This window comes from Pristis pectinata, chromosome 9, assembly GCF_009764475.1.
Source record: "Pristis pectinata isolate sPriPec2 chromosome 9, sPriPec2.1.pri, whole genome shotgun sequence".
In the NCBI taxonomy this organism is placed as follows: Eukaryota; Metazoa; Chordata; class Chondrichthyes; order Rhinopristiformes; family Pristidae; genus Pristis; species Pristis pectinata.
In genome coordinates, this window is record NC_067413.1 from 43,226,958 (window position 1) to 43,242,237 (window position 15,280).

The window sequence follows — 15,280 nt, forward strand, 5'->3', positions numbered from 1 at the left end:
GAGCATCAAATGATATGTTTGGGTATAAGATTTTCGACAAAACTCCTATGAAACTGATTGAGATGCTCTGTGTATTAAAGCCGTTTTACAAGTGCCTGTGATACCGCTGCAAATAAGTTTTTCATTGTACCTGTGCATACATGTACTCATGCACATGACAATAAACTCGACCTTGACTTTGAAGTTGTTGGAACACTCTGTTCACAATAGTAGGGCTCCAAATATATTAACTTGAATGAATACTTGATAAAATTGCAAATTATTGGATTTTTTACAAAGGAGGGAAAGAAACTGCAGAACTGTGGGAGCAGAGCAGGAGGTTAATACTAATTAGGCAGTTCCTTCAAAGAGAAGGCTAAGGTAAATGTCTCACTTGTATAATTCTGTGAAGGATATCAAAAACTTATTTCCCTTTTAACATTGTTCTTTTTTACACTCAATTGATGATAAGTTAGTGTTCCAATAAAGTAGGTTTTTTTTGACAGATCAGTAAGTCATGTAAGGTACTGGGGAGCTTTGAAGCTGCTATTTAAGGACCTCCTTCTGTCACGTTGCCGCCCCCAACAATGGCCCCCGGCTGACCCGCAATCACGTGTTCAGTCACCGTCACCTGACTTGTACCCAATGCTTCCCCCTCTTCGCTCGCCTTCAGTGGCGACCAATCACGTAGCTCGTTAGATACGCCAGCCGACTGAACGAGCGCAACCAATACCAAAGCGGCTTTTATCGTGAGGGCTCATCAACAGTAAGATGGCGGCGGCTGCTTGCTGAAGCGGCGGGTGTCCAAAAAAAAGAATAAGCCGTCTGGTCATAAACGTTTGGGGGGGTTCAAAAATATTTGAAGGAATTAACTTCATAAATCATTGATTTATTTATTTGGTTTCCCTCCCCTCGCCCCTCCTCCGGTCTCTTGCCCCTAATCTAGGCTAGCGCGGCGCGGGTTCGGCCGGTTACTCTTCCCTTCCAGCCGACGATGACGTCCATTCACTTCGTGGTGCATCCACTACCGGGCACCGAGGATCAGCTCAACGACAGGTGAGCGGCGGGCATGCAGGGCCTGGGGGAGGGGGTCAACAATAGAAAAGGGGGTGATTTGGGCAAAGGTGGGTCGCCGCCGAGGCTCGCTGGGCCTGGTGTGTGGCCGGGCCGAAAAGTTACCGAGACAAAGCGGCTTCGAAGGCAGGCGATGGGTGGATGGAGAGAGCTCGGAGGGTGGGGGCGGATTGCTCTAGTATCTCCTCTGCAGTAATGGGCTAGAGCACAATGACTTGTGACTGCCTCTTGTTCTCATCACGATCAGCGCAGAGGCCCGGGATTGGATTGGGCTCGGTGCGGTTGGGGAAGAGCTCCGTACTTTAATGGGCAATTTTTTTATTGGGACATGACGCATGAAGCACATGTTTGTGTAATGTTTAAGAGAGGGTGAATTGGAGAGGGAATCGGGCCCATTCCAGGGTGACTGAGGAGCGAATTTGTGTAAGTCGATGCGTCATTTGCAAGAACGATTGTTTCCTACCCCGACTCGGGTGGGTTGTCGAGCTGGGAATGCACTGTTCTCCATATTGACCACCGGGAACGTTCATCCAATTAGTTGTAGATTCTTCTGACGTGTGACATCTCGACGGCGATGAAGGAATATTATTTTCCTTTAAATCGTAATGTTTCTGTCTGAATTGTTTTCGTGATTGCTAATCTTTGCCATTTGTTTCACCCCATAACTATAAATCCGTTCATGATTTTATATCTGATCTTGTTTACAATAAATGAATTTGAAATGCTCGCTTTGATCTTCAGGGTATAATGCATTTTGTAAATGTCCTAAATTATGGGAATCAGAGAGTTCCGGAGAATGTTCACAATGAATGTTAATACGTCAGATTGCAATTCGGTGTCCATGTTGGAAGTATAATTTGGATTAAAATGCAGGATTAATAACCTAAGCGAATTGGGTAAGAAATAGCAGTTTTTGAAGTAAAACTCAGTTTGAAAAGTATATATTAAAAAAAAGTTTTTAACCAGCTGTGTTTAAAAATGTTATTTTCTGACATTCAAATTTGTTCAGAATCTAAAATAGGGAAACTTTAAAGATGCAACCATCTTGAGTTATTTTTACTGTGCACTCTTTTGTAACCTGTTTTTTTGCCATGCATGCTTAGTGTCAAATGGAAAAAAATAATTGGTCCACAGTTGGCCTTTATGTTTCTAGTTGTAGCGGGGGAGGGGCAAGTACATTTTGTATTTAATCTGTGCAGTGATGGTATACAGTTAACTGATTCTTGTTATCACGTGAATAAAGCAACTGAGTAAAGTATGGGAGAGTTAGTCTTCTGAGGAGATTGTCTCAAGGATAAAATGGGAACAAAATAAACTTGCTGTGTTTAGAGCACAGAAATGGTTTAGTTATCGTGATCCCAACAGATTTAACATGCAGAATTGTTTGGATTGAGAACATGAGGTCTAATGGGTGGTGTGATATCTTTTGTTATGCAGTTCAATAAAGGACATGCAGCATACTATTAGACACTAGTATGGTGAAGTATAGGCTTCACTGCACTTTAGGAAAATTTGACAAAATTAATTAAATCAAATTAAATCTTAAATTGATCTAATTTGGCAGTAAAATAGCCAGAAAATCAAACAGATTAAAAAGTAAGTTACTTCATTTCAGTTGGATGGGTAGTTTACACGTAGAGGGGAACATACTAAAATACTGCAGTGATAGCACCTGGGTTATGGTTACTTTCTGGTTCAGTGCAAACTGAGAACCTACCACATGGCTAAGAGGCAGAATCTTCTCATTTAAAGCATGAGATCACTTTGGTGATGGTGCCCAGTGCCCTTGCACCTGTTCAATTTGATATGAGGCTTGTACACCAGAATCTTGCTGCATTGCTGGTGCTAAACCGTTCTGTAGGTGTCTTGGTTCTGCTCTCGTGGATGTCTTTACTTTGATTTAACCCATGATGCACAATCATGGTGTCCTTGGCTAAACCTCCAACTCCACATGCAGTCTACTATCAGGACTGTTTGTCTGAAGCATTATCTACTGCTTCATCTGAAACCTTCTTTCTTGCATTTTGTCAAATGCTGGTTTGTGGTTCTTCAGTGCACCCTTTACTAGCCGTAGTTTGCAATTGAAATGTATCTTGTTGTTGTAAAAGTTATCCTATGGCCATGAAAGTTGCTATGCCAATCTTTTCATTAAGAGTTGGCCATGTTCTGTGGCATATTTATTTGTTGGCCGTAAACAGTGACTACTAGTCTCCAACTTATAAACCTCCAATCTATATTTGTAATCCTCATGGACTTGTTCTGTTCCATCTATAAAATGAATTGACATTCCTTGCACTTGGGTATATTTTGCCCACTTCTCTTCAGAGTAGGTGGAGTTTGTTCTCAAGATTTTTTTCTGTGCTTCAGCACCTTGTAAATCTGAAAATACAACAGTCTGAACACAGTATTGGTTTTCTGCAAATTCCTTTACTGCTCAGAGTTGCTGTTTTCCATTGGAGAGTGTCAGGATTTTATTAAATAGCAAATTGTTGCTGTCAAAACTCAGAACATTCCTGCAGTAATCTTTGTTTTCTTGCTCTTCCTTTCCCTCAAAGCAGATATCAAGAATCATCTGGTTACTGAGTTTAAAAATCAGAATTTTTACACAGTTGAACTTGTACTCTTTAAAACAAAATTTATAATTATATTAGGTAGTTATATGGGCAGAGAAAAATTTGGTAGCATCCTTGCTGTAAAACAGAATTAATACTGTTACTGAACAATTGCATTTGCATCAAACTAATGTGAAAGCAAAAATGTTTTAATGTCTTTTAATGTTTAAATGTTTAGGATTAAAAGTTTAAATGTTTGGGAAAACTTGTATTTCTGGTGTTTCAACTTGTTTGCTGTTAAAATAGACAGATGTATGTCTTTTGATTAATTACTCTGATCTGGTTTGGGCATTTCTGCTGAATTGTTACTTGAGTTCTATTTTTCTATGCAGCTGACATACATTTAAGAGAATGTTCCCAACTCCTAAGCATTAGGTTAGGGGAAAAAATGGAACACTGACTGCACTGTAGTACAATTTTATAATTAAACTTGCCTTGAATGGAGTACTCACTGTGGGCAACCAAGGTCATATTTTGAAGAGCTAAGATTATTGATATGACAAAATAAAAAGGTAGGAATATTATTGACAAATTTGATCATTTGCTATGTTTGACTGTTTTAAAATGTGCTGTAATCAATTGAATGAAGTAGGCCAAATTTATACTAAATATGTTTGTATCTGTATGCTTGATGTGCACCACTGTTATGTAAGTGAATTATGCAGAATATTGATGGACTTTTTTCATACTTCACTGCAGTTTTTGAAATGTAGTGCATTGTTTACTCTTTATTATGCGCCGAGATGTGCATGCATCTTTAACAAACTAAAACTGATATTTTCTGTATTGGAATCTGATTTCACTCTATACTGCACCAATGATGTAGCTATTCTGTCCCTGTTTCTGCTCCAAGCCTGTCTGAGCCCTATGGGTTACTTTTATTCCCCTCAAGTATAAGGCATTGGTGAGACCACACTTGGACCGTTGTGTGCAGTTCTGGTTTCCCAACGATGGGAGGGGTGTCATTAAGCTGGAAATGGTGCAGAAAAGATTCACAAGGCTGTTGTTGGCACTGGAGGGCTTGAGATATAAGGAGAGGCTGGATAGGCTGGGCCTTCTTTCTCTGGAGCATAGGAGGCTGAGGGGTTGCCTTGTAGAAGTATATAAAGTCCTGAAGGAATAGATAAGGTGAATGGTCACAGTCTTTTTCCCAGGGTAGGGGAATCTAAAACTGGGGGGAATAGATTGAAAGTGAGGGGAAAAGTTTAAAAGGGACCTGAGGGGCAACCTTTTCTTCACAGAAGGTAATTGGTATATGGAGTGAGTTGCCAGAGGAAGCTGTGCAGGCAGCAACAATACAGCATATAAAATTAGACAGGTACTGGATCGGAAATGTTTAGAGGGATATGGGCCAAATGTAGGCAAGTGGGACTGGCTCAAGTAGACATCTTGGTCAGCATGATTCAGTTGGGCCGAAGGGCCTGTTTCCTTGATGTAGGACTATGACATCTCCCCTTCAATGCGTCCCTATCCTGCTGTTACTTAGCAGTTCTATCCCAAAGAAGAACAGTTGAGATAAAGTCAGCAGAATGGTAGAATTGAGTTTGGGTGGTGATTAGAATTGGAAAATTAATCATGTTCAAACCATGGTGAAAAATACAGTACAAGAATTCCATTGTAAGAAGGTGACAGTTGTGCACCTAAAAATTGATTTAATGAAGGCACATGAATTTTTATACCTACTTTTAAGATTAGTTCTGCATAACATGCATCAGTGGGTTTGTGCTCCATGAAGACCTGAAAACACATGCTGTAGCAGATATTAGAGCAAAAAAACAAAGTGCTGTTGGAACTGGATGCTTGGAAGCTCGCAGATATTAGATACAAATTAAGGTGTTTTATACCATCTGTAGGGAAATGAGATGTCCAGGTTATGATGTTGCTTCTATGATTTGGAAGAAAATTAGCCTAGCAAAGTTTGTTGTGTAGTATTCTACAGCTGACATTCTTCAATACTGCTCAGTAACTGTGTTGCATCGTGTTAGCTCTGTGAGCCCTCTTCTCCCATAGGAAAAGGCTTGGCATTTGTTTACAGCCAGTATTTTCTGATGGCACAAATGAGATTGGGACTTCACTATTTTATTTAATATGCTAAATTTTCTCTGAATTTAGTAGTCGAGGAGCTTTGTAGATATAATATGAGTTGCAGGCAGTGAAAGCTTTACCTTTTAGTAGACAAATGTTGTACTAAGTGGATTGTGCATTAGCTTTTTGTGCAGTCATAATATAAAAGTCTTTTTGAGTGCCTATTTTGCAGATTTTATTAAAAGATTACCTCTTATCAGAAGTTGTCATAGGAAACAGGTTTTTATCTCACTTCAGTGTTATTTTTGGGGAAGTTTGTTGACTTGTGAAGTAAGAAATGTATATGGGATAATAATGCACTTAAGGTCTCAGTTGATTATTTCTATGACCCTGCTTTTGCATTTGGAGATGACAACTGCTGCTGACCTTGAAATTTGAAAGCCTGAAAAGATCAAGTGATCTCTGGACTTTCAGCCATTTTCTGATATTGATTACTTCATGTCAATTCTAGGAAGCTTTGACATGAAGCAACAGAGTAATATCAAGCATTAATTCTCATTGGAAAAATTCTCAAGACAGCAAAATAGGAAGTTGAAGGTATAATTTTAACTATTCACAGAACAGTAAATAAAGATTGGAGAGTATTTGACATTTTAAGTAGGAGCTGAAATTTGATCAAAATTCATTGGATTTTAAACTTAATGACTTGGAATGATTGACATTTAGTTTCTATGTAACCAGAGAAGTGGTTAAGCAATAATCATCATTAGTCTGCCATTAAACCTGTTTATACTTTATGTAACACAGCATAGCATTTTAAGAAATTTTTCATGTTGGGAATAAAAGATGAATACTAGTAGTTGTCATAGGTCACTGGTTCCTGAAGAATATGTTGAAGCTGGCTGCCAAAGAGGGCAGCCACTCGAAGAGAAGGGAATCACTGACACGAACTTCTAGATTTGAGTTTTCATCATGCGTGTATAGGCTGTAGAATTTGCTGTCAGTTTCACAGTAAAATGATGGGAGCAATAACAGTTTATAAATTACAAATCTCCAAAGTTGCATTAATTTACTCACAGGAGAAAATCAAGTGCAGTTATCATACTTGCCTACGAGGGTTCATAGAGTTAACATGATGCAACACAGTTACTCAGCAATATTGATGAATATCCAGTGTGGAACACTACATAAACAATAGTTAATTTTATTGAATAACAAAAAATCTTAATTGGAATTTCCAAATTCAACTATTACACAGCAAAATTGCTTGTTTCTGCTGAATCAGAAACTATCAGCCCAGATTTTACATTTGTCTTGCAGGTTTTGTCCTTTGCACAGTCTCTGGCCACTGTTTTATGACCATTTTATTGAAGAAAAATAATGTGTCTATGGGATACTCGTTTATACTCAATGTACACTAGGTTTGATTCTCATCATACAGACGTGTAGCACAGAAACATGCCCTTCAGCCCACTGAGTCCATGGCAACCATCAACCATCCATTTACACTAATCTTACATTAATTCCATTTTTTAATATTCTCCCCTCATCCTCATCAACTCCCCCCAGATTCTATCACTCGCTTAACACGTTGGGGACAATTCAGAGTGCAACTTATCCACACTTTCTCTTGATTCAGCAAAGAATATGCTTGGCAAAACTTGATTATGTAATTCACAGGAAAGAAAATTAACATGGATAGTATCCAAATGTTTTGTGGATTTTAAGTACATATTAATTTGTTGAATTATCAAAGAAAAAATACTGGTACAACAACAGGGAGAGGAAGCTGAGCCTTTGATTATGTCCCTTGGAATGTTCCAATATACTTTACAGGCAATGAAGAATGTAGATGCAGCTGATTGAAGTGATTGATGAATCAAAACTATAGCACTGTGAATTAAGTGACCATCAGATGTGGTTAATGCACCTAAATTTTGAAATCAAAATTTGGAACAAATTGAGTTCTGCTCCTTATCAAATGGTGTAAGACCATTTAAATTAAGTGGAAAAACAGTGGAAAATATTGGCAGCACAGCATGTATGGAAATGATTGATTAATTAAAAGGCCTGAAATGTATTTTCATACTAGCGCCTGACTTGCTGAATATCGGTTGTAATTGAGTTTTAAGTTTTTTAAGCTGTTGACATTGAAAAGAAGATTGTAGTTGTTCTGTGAAGTTCTTGTGATGGATTGTGTGCATTTGTGCAATATTTAAGATTTGATTCTTGCATTTTAGTTAGAATCAAATCTGGAGAGGTCTTCTAGATTTAACTAATTGCTAAATCAAAATTATGGCTAGGATATGAAAGCATGATGGAAGTTGTTAATCACAGGAATTTTGAAAGTCTATATATAATCTCCATGAATAAGACTTCACCTGTATCGAGTCACAAAGTACCACAGACATTTTATAACTTGGTACACACAGTTTGTGAGAAGGAATCCAATATCACTGTTTGGGAGCAGGTAGTAATTTGCACTGGTGAACAGGTATACCTTGAAGATCCTTTGATTTATACAAGACTTGTACTCTGCATGCAAGCCTTGGTTGAATAACTGAAGAGAATTGGAGGTGGAATATGGAGGTGGCATAATTACTAGCTATTGTGATTTGTGGAAATCTGCTAGTCTAGGTATTAAACTGAAGGAAGACCTAAAATTGTGCAGTAGTTAACTTTCCAGTCCCATGGTTATGATACGTATGTCACTTGTTCAGTGCATTAAATTTTCTCTTACCAACAGTAAAATAATGTGCTCCTTGTTGAAAGATGATTGCTGTTTGAGATTTAATACTGAAGTCTTTCTCCAATTAACTTTTTGTTGACAACAGTTTTAAAACGATGGTTATTCCACATGGAATTCAGTGACTTGTATTTATAAAGAATTTTTAATGTAGTGAAATGTTCCAATGTACTTTACAGGAGAATAATTGTACAACAATTGACAAAGGTTGGGTTCTAAATGAAAAAATTTAGGGAGGGAATTCCAAACAGTTGAGGGTGTACCCAGTGATGGTGGTGCAAGATGGTGTAGAATGCATGATGCCAAAGCTGGAGAAATGAGTGCTAGAGAAATGAGTACTGGAGGACCTTTGAGATGACAAGTGAAACCATGAATGGGACTTAATGCAAGCAGTGATATGGGCAACAACATTTTGGACAAGTTACAATTTGTGGAAATTGAAGGCTGTGTCATTAGAGCAGGGAATAATCAATAGGAGACGACAAAAATGGGATAATGATATGAAAATAGCTAGACTTTTATATAGAGAACACCTGAGGTTGATGCTTTGCTCAAGATCTGATATGCTGGTGGGATTACAATCAGTTTATTCAGCCTGAGAGTTTCCAAGAATGATGGGTGATAACAATGGATAAGGAACTAGTTGTACTCAGCTGGAATATAAAGGATGTTGTCATTTGTAGTTGTCTAAAGCTGATGACAGAATGGGATGGATGAGAGGGAAAGCCACCCCTTGCGCACAATTTGCAGAGGAAAAGCATTTGTGAATTTGCGCATTTTCACTGATGTGGCAGGGCAAAAATCAGATTGGGCATGTTGAAATGTGTAGTTAAGGGGAAGGTAGGCACAGAATTGTGAAGCAGCAAGATGTTCAGTTTTGGTTTTTAAATGAAAGCAGATTTTAATCGGAATTTGTTAAGTTGCTCTGCCAGAATTTTTTTTAAGGGATGTTTTGGCAATTTATCATGTTGTACCTGGAGCAGTCTCCTAACTTGATAAAAGAAAAGCTTAAAATGGAATCTAAATGTGCAAAGGTACAGATTGCTTCTTAACAGTATTGTGAGCCTGCGTCAGAGCTGTTTTTATGGCAATTACAAAGTACAAAGTTTATCTTCAGGTGAAAACATGTAATCTCTACATGCACTTTTTTATACTGTAGCACCTATCAAAAACATTGAAGAACTACTGCCTCATAATTTAAACCATTTTGTTTCCAATGTTAGGTGTGTTTTTATAAAGCAGTATTATGTTGAAGCTGTCCAGAATTCAAATAATTTGAAATAAAACTGAACGATCTTGAGACTGGATCTTCCAAAGAAAAAGGCAAATTATTTGTTTCTTAAGCATTATTGTTAGTATGGTAACAAAGTAGTGGTTGAAAGAAGGTTTCACTGATTAGCATATTTGTGCAGTGTTGAAATTTTCCATGAATTGAGCTTTAATAGATGTAACTATATATCATCCAATACTGGGTCATAACATTGAAGCTAGGGCTGAAAGACAGAATTTTCATGGATGCTGGACAATCATTGAATAACTGAAATATTACTATTCCATTGTTTCAACTAGACTTGTTTCTTTGCAGATTACGAGAAGTATCAGAAAAACTCAACAAATTCAATCTTAGCAGGTATTGTGAATATTTAACTTCTATTTTTATTTTGTCACTGTACTCTTCTTAAAATTTAAATCTTTTATTGCTTGTTTTTAGTCTGGCCGAAACCAAGTAAGCACTTGATTGATTTTGTAGAATTAAATTTCCCTGAATCAAATTTTTCCTATTCTGTAGGATTTGGAAAATTCCCTTTTGAATGTAGAATGGAACTAACTAGAATTAATTTAGTATATGCATTAAATGTTGGAATTTGGATAGGGGAAGAATTATGTTTTGCTCTGTTCCGCATGCAGAGATCTGTTGTTCACAGTCATCTCTTGTGTATGGGAATAGAGCATTGATACGCTCTTAAGTTGTCAATTCTGAGTTCATTTCTATTTGCTGAAACCTTAATGTTGTGTATATTTAACATCTGTGGCCCTGGACTTAGGTTGCAGTTATTTGTTTAATTTTCCTATGAACGATGAATCCCTACTGGAGCTCTTAATGAAGATGATTTCAAAGGAGCAGACTTTTCTATATCAAGTTGACAGATCTAATTGGTTTACCTTAAATGTGTTAAATCTGTGTTCAATGGCTATCACTTAAAAATACTGCAATTTAATTTTAAATTGATTATATTAAAATATGACTACACCCATGGTTGGCCATGGAAACTGCAGAACCATACCATTGTTTTCTCTGCAAATGGCATTTTTTTTCCACAGTTTAATGTATTTTCCTTCCCCATATTGTTTCTAACTTGGTTTTGCCTGGTAGCTTGTCTGTGGTTAGTGTGTTTAGCTTGGAGTTTCAAGATTGTTGATTCAAAAATATAGCCATGGGTTCTGAACACCAACTTGGTTAATTTATTGCTTGTGGTATCACTAAATCAGTTCAGGTAGATGTAAAACATTCCATGGCATTGTTGAGAGAATTCCTCCTGGTCCAATATTTCTTCCTCAGTTAGCACCATCATTAATAAAAAAAATATTAATTCATCTCATTTGGTATTTGTAGAACTTTTGCCCTAATGAAATCCATAATTTAAAAGTGTAAAATAGTTTGGGATGTCACAAGCATGTGATGTGACCATAAATGCTCTTCCTTGCAATATTGGTAAAATTCTTAAAGTGTGGTAGATGATTGGAGCAGTCTACAGGTTAAGTAGATGGGAAGACAGAGCAGTTGATTGAAGCATTTGTTCCTTTAATCTTATGAAGGATGAAGTGTTTCAGCTTGGGCTGCAACTGAATCCAACGGCATTACTAAAAAGTTACAATGGGGATATTATCAGTTGCTATGCAAGTTTGACTTGTTTTTGGCAAGATTCAAAAATTCAGCAGTAAATACTTAAAATAGGGCCCACTTAATTACATAAATTTAGCATTTGTTTCTCAATTGTAAATTTCAGTTTTGTTACCTGCATAGCCACTAAAAATCTTATTTAAAAATTTGACAGTTAAATGTATTGCTGGGGTCGTGTTTTTTTTCCCCCAACAGGAAGGAGTTTGTAATGCTTCAGATTGGGATCAGTCCATGTCTTGCTAAATTTGAGAACAGACAGAAATTACATCAATTCATAAAACAATTGCATTGTCAGTGGAGAGCAAGTATTGCTTCTGCCGAAAGCTTAGTTAGCGTGGAGTTAAATTACAGCAAACACGGGTAACAGATAGAAAGGCAGCCGTTGATGCAGAGACCTGAGCAGAGTGTCTAAATCTGTAATTGCTGCATAACCTGCAGTTGCCTCTGAAGCTAGGATGGAGTTTGTGCTCAGTCAAGTTGACCTTTGACTTTAAAATGGTGAATTTCATGCATGTTCCCTCGGTCACTTTAGTAAATGTTTGCTCTGAGGTGTAATGCAGAACTTTAAAAAAAAGTTGAGTTTTGTTTTGATTTCTAGGCCAAAGTATGGGAAGTTGCAATAATTCATCAGGAAAAAAAGCACAAATCACGAAAGTTTTTTGTGCAAGACCTATTGCATTTAAGTTTGTTTGAGATACTGGTAGACAAATTTGTGCACCATTAATTTTGTTTGCCAGGCAGGAAATAAATTATAGTTGATAGAATATTTGCTGAGTCATTAGAAAATCTCATTGATTTCTGTACAGCCAGAATTCTGCATGGGTAGTAGATCCTAAGTTATAATTAGGACAGCACAGATATTAAGTGCATAGGTTAGCAATAATGCATTTAAAAGATGGTAAAACTATCTGCTTTTAACATTAAACACTAAAATTGCTATTTATGTTATAAGCATTGAGAGTGGAGATGAAAAAAATGAAATAAAACAAGTTATGGCTATAACATTGAGTTCCTCAGATACCAGCTATCTTTCAAAATTAGGTCAATCCCCTTTGGATTTCAAAGATCAACCATCAATTCTCATCTGAAACTAACTCCCCGGTGTAGTCTCTTCTCTAATCCATGCCCATCTTTCCCTCAATACAGGACTTGCTCCTTTCCAATCAGGTTTTTTCCTTTGCTCTAGCACCAAAAAGCCTAGTCATAACTTTCATTTCTTATGATGGTGCTTGGCCTTTCTGAAGCCTTAGATGGAATTGATCACATTCTCCCCTTCCGGTACTTACCTTGATTGTCCAGCCATTCAGATGTAAACATGTCCTCACTTTCACCTTGAAGTACTGAAGTTCCATCTTTGACCTTCACATTTCCTCTTGTTGACCCTTAGCAACATAATTTTAAAGTGGTGGTTAGACACTCTCTTGAGTACTGAGTCTGGTTGCTCATTATGCATTGATCCCAATTATAAATAGTAATTTAACCAAACATTGTGCAGTTAGTGCTGCTGCCCCACAACTCCAGAGAGCAGTCTGTTGCAATCCAAATGGAGGTTAAGTTTTCTTTCTGTGACTTGTGCTTCAGTTACCTCCTATACCTGAAAGACATGCTGGTAGATTAATTGGTTATTGTTAATTAGTTTCCTTAATTGGCATAAGGATTAAAAGGGAGTTAATAGCCATGTAAGAAAAAATAAATTGCAGGGCTGAAGGGGAAAAGAGAATGGGATTGACAGGATTGCTCTGCTGAGAGCTGACATGGAATTGATGGGCTAAGTAGCCACCTGGGTTGTAATTAATAAACACTGGGAGAACCAAAGCTTAATATGTCTTCTATACCTGTGGTAGATTGGGTGACCACGTGTCTTCAGTTCACGGGGACAGTTCAGAGTGCACTGTTGCCTGAAATGTTAATTCTTCTCCAGACTGATTTATCTGTCTGTGGCTTGCTGCAGTATTACATGCCCAATGTAAGCTTGAGGAGCAGCACCTCATCTTCTGGCTGGACACATTGAATCCTTCTGAACTTTATTCAATTTTGCTGACTTTTTTATTTGAAGTGCCCCTTACCATAGATACTTCCTGAACTGCTGAGTCTTAACATTTTCTGCTTTTGTGTTTCAATACCTTGCCATTCACTTAGCCTTGGGCTGTCAATAACTTGTATTCTTGGCACCCTGTTGGCTAAGTTCTAACCATATTCTATCTATTGAAGCCACCTAATTAAAGTTCCCTACCCTGAACTCTGGTGCAAATCATTGTTAATTCCTGTCTCAACTGCTTCAGGGCTCTCTTGTCTGACCATTGACATTAGATATTTACTAAATTTCAGCTTGTCCACAGCCTACCTGCTCCAAAACCCATCCACTTTCCTTATTGTGCATGCTAACTTGAATCAGTTTGTGGTCCACTGCTAGTGGGCCACACACAAAAATTCAATTGTTGCACATTTATAATACAAATAACTAGCCTTGGCTTGGATGTGTGAAAATTAAGCTCCCATTGGTATTTACCGAGACCTTCAAATATGCAACTGCCTTGCTGACTTTGCTTGTTCTGTGTTTAAGGAGAGCCATTTGGATTGCATAGCATCCAAATGACTTCTTCAAAGATTTGTAGCTAGGTTGGATGTAGCTTGATTGTGCAGATCTCTGGTGCTATACTTTCATCTTCGACCAATACTGCTGTCCCACCATCATTGTAATTAATTTCTGGTGACTTGGAGTTAGAGTTTAGTGAGTGAACAGTGAGTTACAAGCTTTACATTCGTTTCAATCACAATAGAGACAAAAAAAGTTGTATGCATAATCTCTCAAATCCTCCTTTCATATTGCAACTGCACTGAAAAATATTTCTTTTGTCAAAAAAGTCACGTGGCTGCAATAGTGGTCATTCAGAAAATGTTTACTGAAAGGAGCAGTGCACTTCTTAACATATTGAAAGCAATATCACTGGAAATCCATTCATTTTTCTACCATTAAATTGCGGTTGGGTTGAGGAGGGAATAAAATTATGAAGGGGTTGTATGTGTGTGTGATGTAACTTCTAGGCTTCGCTGTGCAGGTACAAGGTGCCTGTAGGAGTAAAGGCATACTCCAAAAGTGTCTATTGTCCAAAAAATAAATGCTTCATAGAGGTTTTTATGCAAAGCATGGTTCAAATATCTGCCCATTATTACACTATAAATAAACTTGTGTAGGTGATATACAGTGGCATGCAAAAGTTTGGGCACCCCGGTCAAAATTTGTTACTGTGAATAGCTAAGTGAGTAAAAGATGACCTGATTTCCAAAAGGCATAAAGTTAAAGATGACACATTTCTTTAATATTTTAAGCAAGATTACTTTTATTTCCATCTTGTACAGTTTCAAAATAACAAAAAAGGAAAAGGGCCCGAAGCAAAAGTCCGGGCACCCTGCATGGTCAGTACTTAGTAACACCCCCTTTGGCAAGTTTCACAGCTTGTAAACGCCTCCTGTAGCCAGCTAAGAGTCTTTCAATTCTTGTTTGGGGGATTTTCACCCATTCTTCCTTGCAAAAGGCTTCTAGTTCTGTGAGATTCTTGGGCTGTCTTGCATGCACTGCTCTCTTGAGGTCTATCCACAGATTTTCGATGATGTTTAGGTTGGGAGACTGAGGGTCATGGCAAAACCTTCAGCTTGTGCCTCTGGAGGTAGTCCATTGTGGATTTTGAGGTGTAGTTAGGATCGTTATCCTGTTGTAGAAGCTATCCTCTTTTCATCTTCAGCTTTTTTTTACAGACGGTATGATGTTTGCTTCCAGAATTTGCTGGTATTTAATTGAATTCATTCTTCCCTCTACAGTGCAATTTTCCCCATGCCACTGGCTGCAACACAAGCCCAAAGCATGATCGATCCAGCCCTGTGCTTAACAGTTGGAGAGGTGTTCTTTTCATGAAATTCTGCACCCTTTTTTCTCCAAACATA

General features: G+C 37.7%; 1 protein-coding gene across 9 annotated transcripts in view; it reads left to right on the forward strand.

The window, feature by feature from the left end:
• The first annotated feature begins 753 nt into the window (after nt 1-753).
• The window catches only part of ubr5 (ubiquitin protein ligase E3 component n-recognin 5), a 134,337-nt gene continuing 119,810 nt past the window's right edge, over nt 754-15,280 (forward strand). For all 9 annotated transcript variants that reach the window (XM_052022852.1, XM_052022853.1, XM_052022858.1 and 6 more), the window contains exons 1-2: nt 754-1,035; nt 10,022-10,066. In XM_052022852.1, the coding sequence (XP_051878812.1) occupies nt 974-1,035; nt 10,022-10,066 (107 nt within the window). In that variant the 5' untranslated portion in view covers nt 754-973. The remainder of the gene's footprint in view (nt 1,036-10,021; nt 10,067-15,280) is intronic.